Source organism: Lactuca saligna, chromosome 4 (genome assembly GCF_052625555.1).
Source record: "Lactuca saligna cultivar CGN05327 chromosome 4, ASM5262555v1, whole genome shotgun sequence".
In the NCBI taxonomy this organism is placed as follows: domain Eukaryota; kingdom Viridiplantae; phylum Streptophyta; class Magnoliopsida; order Asterales; family Asteraceae; genus Lactuca; species Lactuca saligna.
This window is the reverse complement of record NC_136420.1, coordinates 157,986,939-158,005,982: the sequence shown is the minus strand read 5'-3', so window position 1 is coordinate 158,005,982 and position 19,044 is coordinate 157,986,939. Positions and strand designations below refer to the sequence as shown.

The following is a 19,044-nucleotide window of genomic DNA, read 5'->3' as shown; positions in this document are numbered from 1 at the left end:
GTTCTACCCAACGTATTAGTAGATAAAAATATACATTTTTATACATTGTTTAAAAACATGCATAGCATGCTTTAATCAATACATATTCCACATAACAGATGATGCATACACACATAACACGTATTTCATAGAGAATAAATAAGATCTATGAGATAGAAGAGAGTGAATATACATTCACACTTATAACAACAAAATATATACACATAACACGTATTTTATATAAAATACTTCATAATATTGCGTTGGAATAAAATGACTACAAACTCACTTGATCAGAAGATGATCGGGCAACAATACGGCTTGCAGAAGTAGTGTCTCTCTGTAGATCTGGAAGATCTTCACAAAAACCGGGCTCCTCGCGGGCAAAGCTTCGGCTCGGGAATAACGCTCTTCGGGATCCTCGGGGCTTCGGATCTTACTTCGGGGCTCGGGAATATTACCGGGGCTTCGGGGTATAAATGGCACGCAAATCGAGGCAAAAGATGAGAAAAAATGGAAGGGTTTGTAAAAGAAAATCGGTTGTCTTCGCATCCCCTTTTATAGAGCTGAGCTTCGGTGTTACGCTGGGCGTAACTTCGGGGTACGCGGGGCGTACGCCTCGTTTGTCGTCAGCGATTACATCATCGGTCCTCTACGTCATTGCATACGAATCCGGAGTACTCGAGTGGTACGCTGGGCGTACTTCGGATGAGTCCGGTGACTCCCCTCCGGATAATATCGGATGTATTAAATAAATTTAAATATTAGTTATTTAATAAATTTTGAAAATTCATATCTTCTTCATACGAACTCCGTTTTCAACGTTCTTTATATCCACGCGTAGGTGAGACTACGCTCTACAACTTTCGTTTAGACTCCGTCGGCTAATTTTGACTTTATTTTTATTATTTATTTTTAGGAGGTCGGGACAGTAAAATTTATTTATAAATTCATAACTTCTTCGTCCGACGTCCGTTCTCGCCTAGTTTTTCATCGTTTCTCTACTAATAACGAGATCTTCGATTCTCGTTTAGACTGTTTCGGCTAAAAACCGCTCGATCTCAAATTGAGTATTCGGGCTGCATATTGCCACGTCGAAACTTCAGAAAATCATAACTTCCTCATACGAAGTCAGATTTGGGCGTTCAATATATATTCGGAAACCTCGTTTCAACTACTACAACATTATCCAAAGATATCAAGTTTATTTTACACTTAAATTTTAACGCTTATTTTATTCTTAATTAATCACATCACATAATTAAGCAATTAAGCACAAAACACATAATACTCAAATAATACGTTCTTATTATTTCAAATTGGGGTTACAAAAGTTAACCTAAACTATTACATTGTTAAAAATGGCAAGCCTAGAAACACGGACGTTACATGAAATATTTTTGTTGTATGTTTCAACGTTATGATTTCAGTTTGTTTTTAATCAAGTCCCTATCGCATACCATTACTTTTTCTATTTTTGTTAAATACGAGTAAAATTATATTTTACCCTTAATTTTGCACTTTTAATTAATTATATTGTTTATGTGGGCCAACCATAAAACACCATGCTTCTATTTTCTTCATAGACCTCACGGTTGCCTCTTTACAACTTCACCATCCTTCCCTTCCCATTCCCTTTCATTTATGGCAACTACCTCCATCTCCATCAAACAATGACCATTTTTTTCAATGAAATGCCAAACCTTAACTACTTGATGTTGTTGCCTTCTTTTGTTTCATTTAGTGCTAAAAACCTCCCATTGTATGTTTAACCAAAAATCAAACACCATTAATGTCCACCACCACTTCCTTGATATAATTCCTGCCACTATGAACCCTTCCTAGAAAATCCTTTCTCCTTCACCCTACAAACCTCTCTATGACCTCCATTGATTCAAACATTTTCTTGTGGAATCTTTAAAGTTGCATGGTAAACAAATTGGATCGCAAAAATCGATTGAACTTAACCTTATAAATTGAACATCCCTTAATAAAATTTTCACAACTTTCCTTTCTCTTTGTAATATGTATACATTCAATCTATCTGTTTGTCTGCGTACATCACTATGACTTCATCGAAATCGCTATTTATTCACTACATGTTACTACGTTGTTTTTATGTTGTCTATTTTTATGAGTTTTTGTTATGGCCGTTCAAAGAAATATGAGAATGGATAGATTATGTATGATTGACATGATCGAGATCGACATACCTCAAACTTTTAGTTTTTAATTAAACTCACCATTTATTTTAAAAATCATAACATATAATACATCCCTTATTATAACAATGAGACTTTGTACTTCATTTTTTTCCGTGTCGTGCAAGATGAAGGTTATCAGCCTTATGTTGAAATCATGGTAAGTATAGGCTTTTGCAATCTAAATGAAATGATCTTGTTTTCATCATATAGCAAAATATTAATCATGGAAATATGGACTTTAGTTCGATTGTAGTTGAATTAATGGAAGGAGTACTGATGTTATTCAGGTCGGAACCGAACTGAACCGAACCTGAATAAACCGAAAATCGAATAAGGGTAATTGTATGAACGAAAACCGAACCAAATAAGCAATACGGGTTCGGTTCTGTTAGGGTATTATTCGGTTCGGTTCGGTTCCGGCCTGAATAACACAAATAGCATGTACAAAATGATTAAGGAGCCGAATAACCCAAATAACATTTACAATGTGTTTATAAATATTGTATTTTGTATGACTTTTGTAGCTTATGTTAAACACGAATAACCCAGATAACACATATTAACTATTCTTGATATATAAAATGTAAAATCCAACCACCACAATCTTAAGATATAGTTATTAAGCAACATATTAAATACTAAACATTAAACATCAAAAACACCCCAAAATCTATCTATAAGTATATAAGTTAAACATTAAACATTACGTGGGTATTTTGGGTAACGATCGATAGAACACAAGACCGAATAAGCAATCATGCAAGGGGAAAAAATGTGACTTTTCATATTCGGTTCGGTCCTTTTGGACCGAATAAGTGTTGGAAAATTTAGGGTTTGTGGTGGAGATCTGGATACCACCTTGGATCGTGATATCACTTTCCGAACTGATTTTTCTACCCTATGCCTAGGTTACAAGAATTCAGCCTAGGATAATCCAAGTGGATACTTACGTTTTTAGGCACAGAAGACGTAAGCCAATATACTAGAGAATTCTGTGAAAGTCTGATGAAAACGAGAGCTTAAGATCGTAACCCTCTTATGTAGAGGAAGAGTTGTTTATATATTAAAAACGATCAGGGTTTCATTAGGGTTGGGCCGTCATTAGTTGCTTTGGAAGCAAGTAATGTTAATCCGGATTTAATGAGAATTTAGCGCTGCCCCCGGACCCCCGGCTAGTTGTCGAACCGGCTTCTGATTCAATCTTATACATGCGTGCACTCTGCACTTATAGTACAAATCGTGAAGCCCCTTAGCTAACATATTGGTTCCAGTTACTTAAAATGACATGGTGACACTAAAATCACCAACAATAAGCCCTTATTCGGGTAACTCAAACCGAACAACCCGAAAACCGAATAAGCTTTATATAGATACCCGAAAACCGAATCGAATTGCTTAATCGGGTCTAATTCGATTCGGTTCGGTTCGGTTTTCGATTCGGTTCGGATTTTTGGACCAAATTATCATCCCTAGGAAGGAGTACTAATGATTTGCAATTCAAATATGTGAAATAGGTTTTATTATTCAAATTTACGTGTTAGTTAAATATTTATTTGGCAACGGCTTAAATTAAAATGTAATAGAGTTTCATCTAGAGAATAAATTAAATCATTAATACCTAATAGTATAAAGTTGTATTTACAAAGTAAATATAACAAATGCTAGAGAACGAACCGGTATATCTATAAATAAACCGTTAGCAAGTGCATATGATATGAAAATACAAATGGTTTCAATATCTTAGTATTGCTAGAGAACAAATTGTTACATCTAAAAAGCAAATTTCAATATCAATAATCACACCGTACCTCCTAGTTGGTGCCTTATGATTTGAAAACAATCAAAACATTAAGACTTTATTGAATTTTATTTTGACATTCAAGTCTCATTGTTATGGTGCTAGTTTTAAATATTATCAATAATCATATCAAAGAAAAATCATGGTCATTGAAGATCTTTTAAAGTCAACTAATTGTCAGCATAAACAGCATGCAAATCGTAGGACAACTACTAAGGATTGATTAATTATTTTAAGTCACCTGTTGATATTCTCTTGCATCACCAATGATTGATTAAATACTACCAAGTCATCGATTTCATTTTCTATAATTCTGTTCCTTCTAGATCTTCTAGAATGGACCTCATCAATCCCTTTTAGTGATCAATTCTTTTTCATTATTTTACAGCTGTGTGATAATCTTTTGGGAATATGATTTATCAAGGTAATTAACTTTTCGGTATGTTCATATCTAGGTAACTATCTTTTTTTTTGTACATATGTAGGTAACAAACTTTTTGGAAGTGTTCACATATGACCATTATAACCTGTTATAGCAGGTTAAATCTTAAATGTGAACGTTTTCAACAAGTTTGTTACCTAGATGTGTACAAAAAAAAATAGTTACCCAAATATGAACAAAACGAAAATTAAAAATTAAATTGCATGAATGGCCCCTGTGGTTTGGGGGAATTTGTGGTTTTGGTCGCTAACTTATTTTTTTAACTTAAATGATCCCTACTATTTATTTTTGTTGCGCGTTTGGTCTCCGTCTTACCTAAAAATACTATTGTGCCCTTATTAATTTATTTTTTTTAATTAATTTTCTTATCTATGTATTTATTTTTACATATTTAATAAAATTAATAGACCACACATATTTGTATCTCATCGGATGATCCCTACTGTTTATTTTTAATTAATTTATTTTTTTTAACTCGGATGATCCCTACTGCTTATTTTTGTTACGCGTTTGGTCTCTGTCTTATCTAAAAATACTATTTTTCCCTTATTAATTTTTTTGTTTATGTACTTATGCTTTATATGTTTAAGAAAAATTAGTAGACCCCACATATCTGTATCTCCTCACCATCCCATCTTTCATCCTTCTCAACTTCTATTTATTTTTTATCTTTAGTGATATCGACGTCTTCATCATCACTTCTTTTTTCGGTTCTTCAACTCCGTCGAATCAACACCACAACCCACTAAAGATGAAGAGACAGTAGGTTATGGTGTTGGTTTGTAACACCGAAAATTTTCAAAACAAATTTTTCAATTTTTATAAAACATAATTCCATTGATATTCATTAAACAACCATTTAATTATCCAAACAAGACAATACAAAATCCCAAGATCATGATATCAAGCTCCGAATGTGTGTGTGTACGGATCAAGCCGGCGCCTTCCCGCGATCGTCACTAGTACCTGAAACAATAACATCAACACTGTAAGCACAAGGCTTAGTGAGTTCCCCAAAATACTACATATAACACATATTAGCCACTCGAGGCTATAACTCTGTGGGTCCGTGCACCCAAACTCTGTGAACCCTCGGGTTCTAACTCTGTGAACCTTCCGGTTCTAACTCTGTAAACATGCACAGCATCAAACACATAGAAGTAATGCAGTATAACACATAACATACATAGCATACAAGTACTCTATCACATAACTCTGGTTACCTACTCAAGGTAAAGTATAGTGAGAAGACTCACCTCGCGTGTCTCGGTAAATCGTAAACCTGAGATCGCTAATCACTCGACCTGTCGAGCTGTCGTCCCCCTATAGCACAATACACCTCTAATTAACACTTTCCCTACTGGGGTTGACCACACTATAACAAGTCAATCTAGGTCAACGTTGGTCAACGGTCAACTTTGACCGGACTCGGCGAGTACCCAGGCGACTCGGCGAGTCTGGGCGTGTACACCAATTTCCCTGGAATCCTCCCTTGACACGTCGAGCATTCCCTCAACTCGACGAGTTCTACCTGGCACGAGTTGTGGGGCCACCACAACTCAACTCGCCGAGTCTCAAGAACAACTCGGCGAGTCCAGTTAGACTCAGTCCACCTGTCCATTCTGACTCCCCCTTGACTCACTGAGTCCACCTTTCCCAACTCGGCGAGGCCACTCACAGAGTGGTCGGGCAACATTCATGCTACTCGCCGAGTCTGTTCTTCGGACTCGGCGAGTCCATGCCATGCACTGTCTCAATCTTGCTCTAAAGGTCAGGTCCAGTTCATTAATCCATAGATCCAGTCCCTCCAAGCTCATTTAGCACGTAAAGTTACAATCTTGATGCACATACAACCTTTATATGACCATATATGATGTTTATGATTCAAATACTACAACACAAGGCCAAAGACTCTATTGTCACTCATAAAGCTTGATGAGTGAGGCTCCCTGGACCTCTATGGATCCAGATCCATGGCCTCAACTCAAAGAGGGAACCAATGGGCATCAAATCATCCCATAAATGACCACCACAAGCCCTAAATTGCATCATGCTTCACTAAACAGAAAATAGTCCGAGATAATACCTCTAGAGTGATGATCTAAGCTCCAAATCCACGAAATAGCAACCTCCTTTGCTTCCTCTTGCCTAGGGTCTCCTTCTTCTTGCTAGATAACACACACAAGATCAAGAATGACTCCTTTCTCTTCACAAATAACTCAAGAACACAAGGGTCACTCACTGAGGGTTGGGTGAGCACAAATGACGGCCATAAGGCCCTTTAAATAGGCCTCAAACCCGGAGATTTAGGGTTTCTTTACACAGCGCAGACTCACCGAGTCCATATCCTGGACTCGCCGAGTCCAGGCGCGCACCAATGTTCAATTCCGCGTCTCTACTCGGCGAGTCTGAGCTCCAACTCACCGAGTCCCTCTCACAATATGACAAAATTAGATTTACAAGATACCTGGTAAAATCCGGATGTTACATGGTTCGCCAGAATTGAAGTACCAAAAAAAGAAGGATGGTGAATGGTAAGATTCAAATTAAATTTCTCAACTGTGGTTTCAGGTTTACGGTGATGAGATACATATATGTGGGGTATATTATTTTTTTTTATAAAAAATAAATACATAAATAAGAAAATTAATTAAAAAAATTAATAAGGGAAAAATAGTATTTTTAGATAAGACAGAGACCAAACACGTAACAAAAATAAACAGTAGGGATCATCCGAGTTAAAAAAAATAAATTAATTAAAAATAAACAGTAGGGATCATCCAATGAGATACAAATATGTGTGGTCTATTAATTTATTTAAATATGTAAAAAATAAATACATAGATAAGAAAATTAATTTTAAAAAAATTAATTAATAAGGGCACAATAGTATTTTTAGGTAAGACGGGGACCAAACGCGCAATAAAAATAAACAGTAGGGACCATTTAAGTTAAAAAAAGAAGTTAGCGACCAAAACCACAAATTCCCCTAAACCACATGGACCATTCATGTAATTTAATTTTTAATTTTCGTCTTGTTCATATTTAGGTAACTATTTTTTTTGTACACATCTAGGTAACAAACTTGTTGAAAGCGTTTACATCTAGGATTTAACCTGCTATAGCAGGTCATAATTGTCATATGTGAACACTTATAAAAAGTTTGTTACCTAGATATGTACAAAAAAAAAGATAGTTATCCAGATGTGAACATACCGAAAAGTTAATTACCTTGATAAGTCATATTCCCTAATCTTTTTAAGTTGTTTGTTTGAATTCTCTTGTACCAGAAAAAAAAAATAATAAAAAAACTAGTTAACACTCATTCACGGAGATATATTAATGTTTCACAAAGTGACAAAACACACATAGTTCGTGATACATTATCTTTTAAGTCTGACAATTACTTTTTTTTGAATATATAATGTAAATAGAATATTATCGACAGTATCGACACACACAAAAAAAAAAAAAAAAAAAAAAAAAAAAAAAATGTTAAAATTCATTTCGTACAATATCTATATATTTGCAATCTAGGGGGTAAAAAACTTAATATGATAACATGATTAAACTCAAAAGTACACTTATTTGCTTGTTATGTTTTAGTTGTTTAAATTATCAAGTTATTGACAAACAAGTAAAACAATATAAAACATAACTTGTAAAATTTGTTAAATATCATTTCATGAAATATATATACGATATAAATATTGTACAATTAACAATTCATATATATGACAACAAAATTAAACTCAAACTTACAGTTATTTGCATGTTTTAAGGGTGTAAAATCATCTCTATATTGACCTAAAACAATTTTGGTGAAATATGTTTACGTTTGTAAAAAGTATACAATCTTCGAACAATATTATAATTTTCTTGCATTCAATACGCTAAATGGGTTTAAGGACTAATAATAAATGCGATAAATGTGTTTTGGAGAAAAACGTTCAATCAATATCATAATTTCTCTAAAATAGTAAAAGATGAAATCTAGTAGAAAATTTTCAGATTTTATTTATTTACTATATTGTTTAAAATAATGTGGAAAAGTTTAATGCAACCCTCCATTTTAGGGGTTACACGGTTTTTCTTTGTACAGAATGATGTTCAAAAGGAAGATAGTTTATTTATTTATGTACTAGTTGTGAAACCCGTATATTAAACGGTTTAGATAAAGCAAAATAATAAATATGAATGTTTAAACAAATATTTATTTAAACTTGAAATTTAAATTATAAATTTAACATTTGAATTTAAAAAGAAACATATTAAATACAATATATGAGTAATAATATTGTAATTTATTGACTATTTTCAATTAAAACAATTATTAAATGAGGTGTAAATGTTATAAGTTAATTAAGAAAAAATAAAATATGAGAAAATGACACATGGAAAAAAAATTATTCAAAAATATTATAAAATGACATATGTCCAAGTTAATGAGAAAGTAACATTTGACAAAAAGATCTTATTCTCTAATAAATAAATGTTTTTTTTTGTCACTTGTCACACTCTTATTCATTTTGCAACATATCATTTTGTGGTTATTTTAAATTAATTTTTATTCCATATGTAATTTTATGGTTTTTCTATTTTATTAAATTCCATATGGTATTTAAATTTAATAACAAATGCTTATCAGTTTCATTAATTGACTTTCCTTATAATTTCAAAATTTTAAATTAAAATCTCATTAATTTGCTTTGATTATTTTATCTAAATGATTTGTTTAAATTTAAAAGAGAAAAAAAAACACTTTAATTTTAGTAATTCAATATTTTTCTCATTTTTCTTATAAATTCAAATTTCTCAAATGTTTATATATATCTAATTGTTTTAAATACACTCATGTAATACATGTGGCTCACACCTAGTTATTTATTAGAGTAGATGGATGTATAAGGAGGAGATTATATAAATCAAAATATCAACATAATTTATCGCAGGTGGTAACTTGTTATGAGGGACAATAATTGTCACTGGATCATAGAAATGCATATGACTGTCAAACAAAACTTTATATATCCAACAACCCCAAAAACAGTTATATGGAAAGCACATTGCTAGTTATTGCATTATCCCCAATCTCACAATTATATGAAAAGTGTCTACTAAGGGGATAAATACAAGAAATAGCAACACACAATCTATTTTTCCCACAAAACATACATAATGATAAGTAGGGGTGAGAAAACCCAAACCAAGAAACCGATTAAAACCGACAAAATCAAAACCGAAAAAACCGAAACAGAAGTATAATCGACAGTTAGGGTTTATATTTTTTAAAAACCAAAATATTGGGTTCGGTTTCGGTTTTTACCCAGAAACCGACCCATCCAACCCGAGAAACCGACCCATACCTAAAACCGACAAACTAACCCAAGAAACCAACCCATATATATATATATATATATATATATATATATTGAAAAAGAAAAGAAAATATAACAACCCTAAATCACAATCAAAATCGGGGTCTCAGTTTCTCACTTCAGTCTTCCATTCTCATTATCGTCATTCGTATTTTCTCGTCTACACATCCCCGATCGAAATCGACGACGCAACCAGCAGCAGCAGGAGCTCCGATGACTTTCGACTCCAACAACCCCATTCCCAAACGGCCAACGCCACTCTTGCAAACCGTCGCATCCGACGCTCCGTTCTCGCTTCTCACTTCTCAAGTTGGTTTTCAAATTTTTCTTAAGGATTATAACATTGATTATAATCTTCAAGGATTATAACCTTCATGGTTCATCTAGAGTTTGAATGTTTGATTATAACCTTCATAGTTCATCTAGAGAAAGAGAGACATCAATATTCAGCAAATTATTTTTGTTGTTTGATTTTAACAGTAGCTGATTTAGTGATTTTAGAGTTGAATGAACCTATTATATAGATTATTGTTGTTGAAATATTGTTGTTGTTTGCTTATGAATTATGATATTATTGGCTATTTGCTTATGATTTTTGATGTTGAAATTCAGAATTTTTGTTCCTGTATGATCTAAAAACAATTTTTTTTGGTAATTCCAGAAACTGTTGATGTTGATTGCATTTTTTTTTCTTTGTAGTTGTAATGGTCTCAAGTAAATGCAGAAACTCTTGAGTGCATGGGTTGAACCCAAGAAACCGAAAAACTATCCAAACCGATCTTAGAACCCGAGAAACCAAACCGACCAGAAACCGATCCCATTGGGTTCTGAAAACCAAAAACCAACCATTTATAGGTTGGGTTGGGTTTGGGTCTAAAACCGACCCATGCACAACCCTAATGATAAGAAACAAAAATTATGATTTTGTAATGAATTTGATTGTTCGAGGCAATCTCCCTCTCACGACCACAAGGTTGAAGCCAAACTGTATCAAAATATCAAAATTATAGACACCTAACAGTAATCCTCTCCCCCTTTTATTCTACTCTTTATATCTATCCTCTAACCAACTTCAGACACTAAATTAATTATCAACAAAAAATATAATAAAAAATGAAATGCTATGTGGAGAGGAAATTGAACAAACTTAAGGAAATTGTGATTCCATACGTCGATGAAATCTCCACAAAAAGAGAAAAATAACATTTTTAGTCCTTAAGTTTGTTACAAAATATATTTTGTTTTTCATCCAAAATAATTCTCTTGCAAATTTGATGCCTAGTATTTTCAATTGCTGTAAAATAGTTTCCTTTTGTAGTTTTGGTTCTGATTGGGAGCAAAATCGTTATCTAGGAGCAAAACTAAAACTTTTGAACAAACTTAAGGACCAAAAATGTAAATCACTCTAAAATTTATAAATATTCATCTGTCCTTATTCATTAAAACATTACTCACCATTGATGGCACTTATCCTTGAATAGCAACCAACATTTCTGCATGTGGAAAACCTTGGTTCTAAGGAAACCTACCATCAATATGTAAATAAAGTTTACTAAATTTCTAAAGCATTATTGTAAAAGTTAAACAATATAATTTAGAGATTGTACATTTGGTGTATTGAAAGGGTATTCCGGTTGAAATTTAATGGACACAAGAAATACTCCACCAGGAAAGGGGCTTTCCAATGGGCCCTTTATGGTTGCTCTATGCTTTATAAAACTAAGCAAGGGTTTAGGGCCCCAATTCTAAAGGGTCTCCAATTTTAAAATTTATTATGTTAATTATATATGTATATATACATATTTTCTGGGTTGCAAACACAAGTTGTAGCTTGGCCTAGTGGTAAAAGTGGTGGTTTAGCAAATCAAGGGTCTTAGGTTGGAATCTATTTGCTTTCCTAAAGAGTCCCAATTTTTTTGTTTTCTTAGAGCCTCTAAAATGGTTGAGCCGCCAATAAATTACAAACAACTTCAAATACAAAAGCTTCATATAAGAAAAAATAAAAAATAATAAATAATAAAATAAATAACCAACACAAGAAGTAGGTGGATCCTTTCGCAAGTCCCTCAACTCTTTTTGAATCCGCTTTGAAGCCATCTCAAGATTCTGATCGCTATGAAGTCTGCAAAACATTTAGTTAACAAAAGAATCATCAACATTTGTAACATATATTAATTTTATAATTTCCAGGTGATTCTAGTTTCCTAAGATCTATAACTTTCATCAACTTTATCACAAAAATTACCCTCACTAACCTCCAAAGTGGAACAATAAACACCAAAAACTTTTAGCACTTGAAGGAAAAATTTGTTTTTTTTTTTAAAAAAACGATACGAATTGTCGATTTAAAACTGAAATAACCTTTTTTGTAGCTTTCCTTTGAAATTCATTCACGGCGACAACCTGCATTCATATAAGATATAGCTGAAACAATGAAAATCCAATCTACTTAATTAGAAAGAAGAAATCTCTAAAATAATAGGTAAAAGTTGAAACTTATAGCTGCAGAATCTGTTTTGAGCCCATTTAGTATGGGTTTATGGAGATAAGAGTGAGGTTGTGCAAGTGTATCTTTGACCACATATAGAAATTATCTTCACAACCCAATTAAATCAGATGTATGTACAAATTTATTTGGTATAATTTCACGTATTTATTTAAATCAATGAATACCTCTCAATTAATAATTTATTTAAAATAATTGATTAATAATTTTAAGTTTTTACTATGAAAGTTTAATTACTTTTATAACCGTAATTCTTATAGATTATACACTAATATATAACATATATGTGTTGATTTGTCTTCTGTTTATTTATTTATTTATTTTTGTCTTATAGGGAATTATTGATTATGTTCTTTCCTACTCTTTCATTATTTACATCTCTGAGCCAAATTTTAAATTTTTTTTTGCAAATTTGATACAAAATGTTTTTACAGTTTCTCTAGATTTTTTTATTATCACTTTAGCCCAACTTTCAATATAATTTACATATTTATACAAACTCTCCTCAACTTTTTACAATTTACATATTTTTTAACATATGTGTTTTTTAAAATTCATCTAGACATTGTTTATAAGTTTTTCCATTTTTTTATAACTTTAATTTTCATTTTCCCATGAATTGGACAACTGTTGCATTTTTTGCAACTTTTTTTTTCTTTTGAAAATTTTAGATCTTTGTCTATTTTATTATTTTTTTTTCTCGACAGTTGTTTTTATAATCAAAATATACATGTATCATATTTAGTATGCATGTATAAATAATAATAAATGCAGTTTTTATAAATTATCTTTTTCCTAAAGACCATCTCATAGTGTTAGTGGTGGCTACTAGTGGAACACTTTCGTGATCATCTGTGGTGAGGAGCACGGATTACCACACCCAATCAACTTCATTCTCTCTCTATTACTCTCTATCTCTCTCTATCTTTTTCCATCTCTCTCTACAATTTAATTAATTAAAAAATATATGTTTTTTATTTTAATAATCAAAAAATAAGAGGGATATAGTGGTGAGTATCCCAACATTTTAGTGGTAGCTAGTGGTGATGATGTGGCACCCACCACTATAATGGTTAGTGGTGGGTATAACAGATGATCTAATACACATATAGTGGTGGCTGGTGGGTATAACAGATGGTCTAATACACATATCATACATACTTATAAAGCTAATATTTTTTTCTTGAATATCATGCATTTGAAACCCCAATTCTTTTTTCCTTTCACCACATTCATTTGAAACTCCCATGACTTTTCAATTTCTTTATAATAATAATTATAATTTGGTAATTAGGTTAAATAAATATCAAATCTAAAGTATATTCATATATAAACTAAATTTTAATATTAAAATAATATCTTTAATTCTGCTTATAAAATTATGTTTTTTAACATTTAACATATTATACTTAATTTATTAGTTTTAATATATTGTTGGATGTAAACCATTATCATTTTAAAGGTATAATTTTTGAACAGTTTGTATAAAATACTTAAATTACTAATTAAAATATAACATTATAGACTCAACTAGAATATAAATTGTATTTAACTTAAACAACCCAAAGATTATTTTATAAATAGTTAAAAGTGATAAAATGTAGTGTTTTTCTAATAATGATTGTAAGTTGGTTAATAAGGTTAAATAAATATTAAACCTAAAGTGTAATCATAAATAGACTATATTTCAATTTAAAATAATATCTTTACTTCTATTTATAAAGTTATGTCTTTAAATTTTAACATATTATACTTAATTTATTTGATTTAAAATGTTGCTGCATGTAAACCATTATCAGTTTAAAGCTACAATTTTTGAACAGTTTGGATAAAATACTTAAATTGTTAATTTAAATATAACATTATAGTGTCAACTTAAATATAAATTTCAGTTCCACTAAAAAAACCAAATAATATTTTGTAAATAGTTAAAAGTGATAAATTATAGTGATAAATGCAAAAACTAAATTGTAATATCAGTTTAACTAAAATATTTCCTAAATATATTTATATAATCGTTAAAAAAATTCAAATTAGTAGCTTAAAATAACTTATAATAACAATAGTTAAAAATAACTTTATTTAAATGATTATATTGTTACATTTAAAATCAAAAAATAATGTTTGATGTTTTAAAAAATTATAATGATAGAAATTAAAACATTAAGCAAATAAATTTTAAAAAATTAGTTAAAAATAACAACTATAAATAATATTAAACCATATATAATATTTAATTTTATTGATGTGTAACTAACGAGTACAAGTCATTCAAACGATTGAGATTATGACGTTATAATAGATTTATATATTATCATATAATTCAAAATAATCAATATATTATATCAAATTAATATACGAATTATTATATCAAATTTAACAACAACATTAGTGTAATATTTATATATATATATATATATATATATATATATATATATATATATGTAAAGACTTCAACTATATAGGTGTTTCTGCGCATTACAATGTCAACTCAAATATAAATTTAAGTTTCATTTGAAAAAAATTAAAGAATATTTTGTAAATAATTAAAAATGATAAATTGTAATGATAAAAGCAAAAACTAATTGTAATCTCAATTTAACTAAAATATTTCTTAAATATATTTTTATAATCGTTAAAATTTTCCAAATCAGTAGCTTAAAATAACTTACAATAACAATAGTTAAAAACAACTTTATATAAATGATTATATTGTTAGCTTTAAAATAAAAAAATAATGTTTGATGTTTTAAATAATTATAATGATAGAAATTAAAACATTAAGCAAATAAATTTTAAAAAATTAATTAACAATAAAAACAACTATAAATAACATCAAATCATATATTATATTTAATTTTATTCATGTGTAACTCGCGGGTAGAAATCATTCAAACGATTGAGATTATGAAGTTATAATAAATGAATATATTATCATATAATTCAAAATAATCAATATATTATATCAATTTAGTATATACAAGTTATTATATCAAATTTAACAACAATGTTATTGTTATATTTAAAAAATCATAAATTTGTAAAGACTTCAACTATATAGGTGTTTCTGCGCAACGTGCAGGCATTCGCCTAGTATATAAACTGTCCGTTGCATCGTACGGAAGATCAACCAGTTAGCTTTGTAACTAGTTTCATTTTACATTTGGTCAAACAATAGGGGTTATCCTTTTGGAACCTATGCAGTGGCCCACATTATTTTGTTGTAGAAGCATGAAGTAATTTAGGTATACAATGGTTTGTTGGGTAATTGGTATAAAGTCACAATGTGAATAAGAGAGCCCGATTTATATTAGACCATCGCGTACCTAGCACAACCGACTTCGTGGTCTAGTTGGCCACGATCGTGGTCCGTGCAGACCATCGTGGTGCAGCATTTTCATGGTGCATCGTGTTCCATACGACGAGAGAGGACGACCAATGAGAGGAGAACAATGCATTCGACCATTTTGACTGCCTATGAACGACCAAAATTTTAATAAAAACTGTACAATACATTCTCTTTTCTTACATCATTATTTTCTTTCTCTATATTATACAATATACGCACAACATTTTCACAACCAACAAAAATGGATCGCAACCAAAATGCTCCTCCAAACTATCAAAACCACAAACCTGATATAAGAATAGGGGGTAGTTTTTTTTTAATTATGTTTGGTATTTTTAGGTGTTTTATTTTTATTTTTATTTTTATTGTTATTTTTTTATTTTAGTTTAATTTAATGTGGAATTTTGATTTAATAAAAACTAATATTAAAAAAATATTATGTTTTTTTTTATGTATTTTTAAATTAAATTTAATTAAAAAAAAATGAAGTGAAGTTGTGAGTTTAGTGGTATCTATCCCATAATTAGTGATAAGGAATACGCCATAATTAGTGATAAGGAATACGGTTGTGACACATACTATGGATATAACAAATGACCTTAAGATTGAAACTCTTTCATTGTGGTTGATCCGTTGACAAGTATACCACCAAGGAACCAAGTCATGGTATCAAAAAGTAACCACGTAATTTTATTCGTGCTAAATAAAAAGTATATAAATTAAATAATAATAAAACATTATTCTTCCTTTTATAATTTTATAATTGTTGGCAATAAATACTATATATGATCGTTTGTAATGCATGTATTTTTGCATAGCATTTCAAAACATGCAACCAAGTAATTAGTGTCCCTATACTTAATTAGTCATGCATCATTGTGTACAAACAACCAATTAATATATGCCACCTTTTAATTAATACCACATGCATGTACTAACTAATAAATCATTTCTGTTTGAAAACGACTACTTGACCTTGCAACCTCCACACCTCCTAAACCAACTTGAAAAATGAAAACAACACAACAAAATTCATCATCCTTTTCTTCTTTGTTTTTTAGTCACTCACTACACTTTTTAGTGATTATGAATAACACTTTTCTTAACAAGTTGAAAAGATGAGAAGATAGAAGCAACACTCATAAAGATTCCTTCCACATTAAACCCTCCAAACAAACATACATTTTCTTATTTTTTTTAATGGACCTCATTTGACAAGATTTCTTTCTTTCTTTCTTTAAGTGCTTTTAGTTTCATAAAATTACTTCCTTTTTGTTCTTCAATTAGGAACTTCTTTGTTCATGAAGTTCTTGCTATTCCATGAAAGCAATTTCATAGCGAAAGATGTCCCTTCATACATTGAACTACTCGTTGTATTGTGATGCCATGTCACATATCACATTCATGGTATGATCAAGTTTCAAAAGGTTCTTCTGTTCCTATACTACGTATGGGTGAATGTGTTGCAAAACAGCTCAAAGAAGCTAAGTTAAAACCATTAGAAGCTGGAAGTCCTTTGAGAATTGGGGTTCTTGCCACTAATGAAACCCTAAAAGCAGGATTCTATCAAGAAAAACTTCAAAAAGAGGTAACCTATTAACCTTCACAGTTATAATTGACAAAAAAAAAAAAGTTATAAGAGGAATGGATAATTGGTGCATTAGTGGTTTGTGTGTTGCTAAAAGTAGAAATCTTGATACCATTTGTGATTCTGGATAAGTTATAAAGAAATGGGTATAAGAGGAATGTTCTTAATGAGTTAAATCTGCTAAGAAGATTTTCATTAAAGCTCTGTTCATCAAAGCAAGAAACAGAGTCCCAAATGTCTAAATCTTAATACGAAAGTAAAACTTAGCTTGATAAATTGCTAGTTACAACATGAACAAGTGGTGTATCAGGGATCCAATCAGCATAAATGCGACCAATTTTCTCAACATTTTTCCACTTGAATTCCCAGTGTTTTTCATCATTTCTTTTGTCGCATGGTGCATTCTCTGCATAAGCTTGTGCGTCGTTGGATCTTTGCTTCTGCAATTCTGTGAAGGGTAAAAGCAAGAATCGGTGAACTAAAGTGGAACAATGGTGCCATTTTAATTAAAATTCGGACATTAAAACATTGATGAACACATGGGGAACGAGCGATCAACTTGATATAAGAAAATTGGGTAAAACTGAAGTCAATCGCACATCCAAAGACCCCAAAATCGTTAAAAAATGTAGATAAGGGCTATGAATGGAGATACCTGATTCTCCATGAGCAAAACAACACTTGAAACCGTATGGACAGCAACCAGTCGACATCCACCTGTTACACAGCTTTGTCCTCCATGGCGTTTTCTTTTTCTGCTGCATTTCATTACTTCCAGCCAAATTCAAAACGCTTATAACAGCGCTCTCTCTTTCAGTTTTGATATGATTGAAATGACATTTATCCCCAAATTGACATTTCAAGCCATTCATGAATCTCCAGCATAATCTCGATTTATCGCTACATTTAGGGTTTTGATTTTCATCCAAAGATTTGATACGAGAAGCCCCGTCAAGCGCATTCAGTTCTTGCCATTTATCGAATCCACTGATGAGATGTCCATAGCCATGGGCGAAGCAACAGCGATCACCGTAATCGCAAGTACCCCTTTGAAATCTCAAACACGGTTCATTCTTGTATTGAGTTCTTCGATTTGGCATCGGTTCAGATGTTCTAAGTCTTTTGGGAAATTGATTTTCATTCGGAAACATGGTTATAGATTGCTGAATGCGCGAAGGATTACTTCAAAGTTTTACACGAATTTGAATATTTTTTCACCCAAACTACATTTGTGTCTTCACATCAGCTTGATCATGACGAATGGAATTACAACATTCTCTGTAACGACTTCGAATATGATTCAGCTTTTGCTACCCGTTTGTCCCCTTTGAGGGAAAAAGACAACATATATATATATATATATATATATATATATATATATATATATATATATATATATATATATATATATATATATATATATATATATATATATATATATAAAAGGTAAAGTGAATATACCTAACAACCTTATATAAGCTTAGGTACCTAACCACATCATACTATGTAATTTTATATCATATTTGCATTGTAATCACCCAAAGTAAATAAAATTCAACCTCATAACTTGATTGCTTCCAAAATCTCTGGATTTTCACCATTAGCTTCCTTCAAATGACGTCTTTTTATCGGAGACCTCTGGTGGGCTTTATATACTACCGTTACAAATCAAATGGTGTAGGAAGAATATAATGGTGATTATATGAAAATCTTGGAAGTAAATCAAGTTAAGGATTAAAGTTTAAGAACCTTAGATGATTGCAATAGAAATATAATGCAAAACAATGTAGTATAATGTGG

At 31.0% G+C, this 19,044-nt stretch overlaps 1 protein-coding gene across 1 annotated transcript; it reads right to left on the bottom strand.

Moving 5' to 3' along the window:
* Positions 1-17,349: 17,349 nt before the first annotated feature.
* LOC145042989 (zinc finger CCCH domain-containing protein 39-like) lies at positions 17,350-18,562 on the bottom strand. The gene is made up of 2 exons (XM_078991517.1): positions 17,900-18,562; positions 17,350-17,692 (listed from the first exon to the last, which is right to left on the bottom strand). Exons 1-2 carry the CDS (start codon positions 18,393-18,395, stop codon positions 17,508-17,510), a joined length of 681 nt encoding a protein of 226 aa, XP_078847643.1. The 5' UTR covers positions 18,396-18,562; the 3' UTR covers positions 17,350-17,507.
* Between the last annotated feature and the right edge of the window lie 482 nt (positions 18,563-19,044).

What these genes read in the sequence shown, in the direction of transcription:
- LOC145042989 (XM_078991517.1), bottom strand. Translation starts at nt 18,395, where the DNA reads ATGTTTCCGAATGAAAATCAATTTCCCAAAAGACTTAGAACATCTGAA. An exon ending in TTTTGCTCATGGAGAATCAG is followed by an intron (nt 17,693 to 17,899) that starts GTATCTCCATTC and finishes TACCCTTCACAG; the next exon opens with AATTGCAGAAGCAAAGATCC.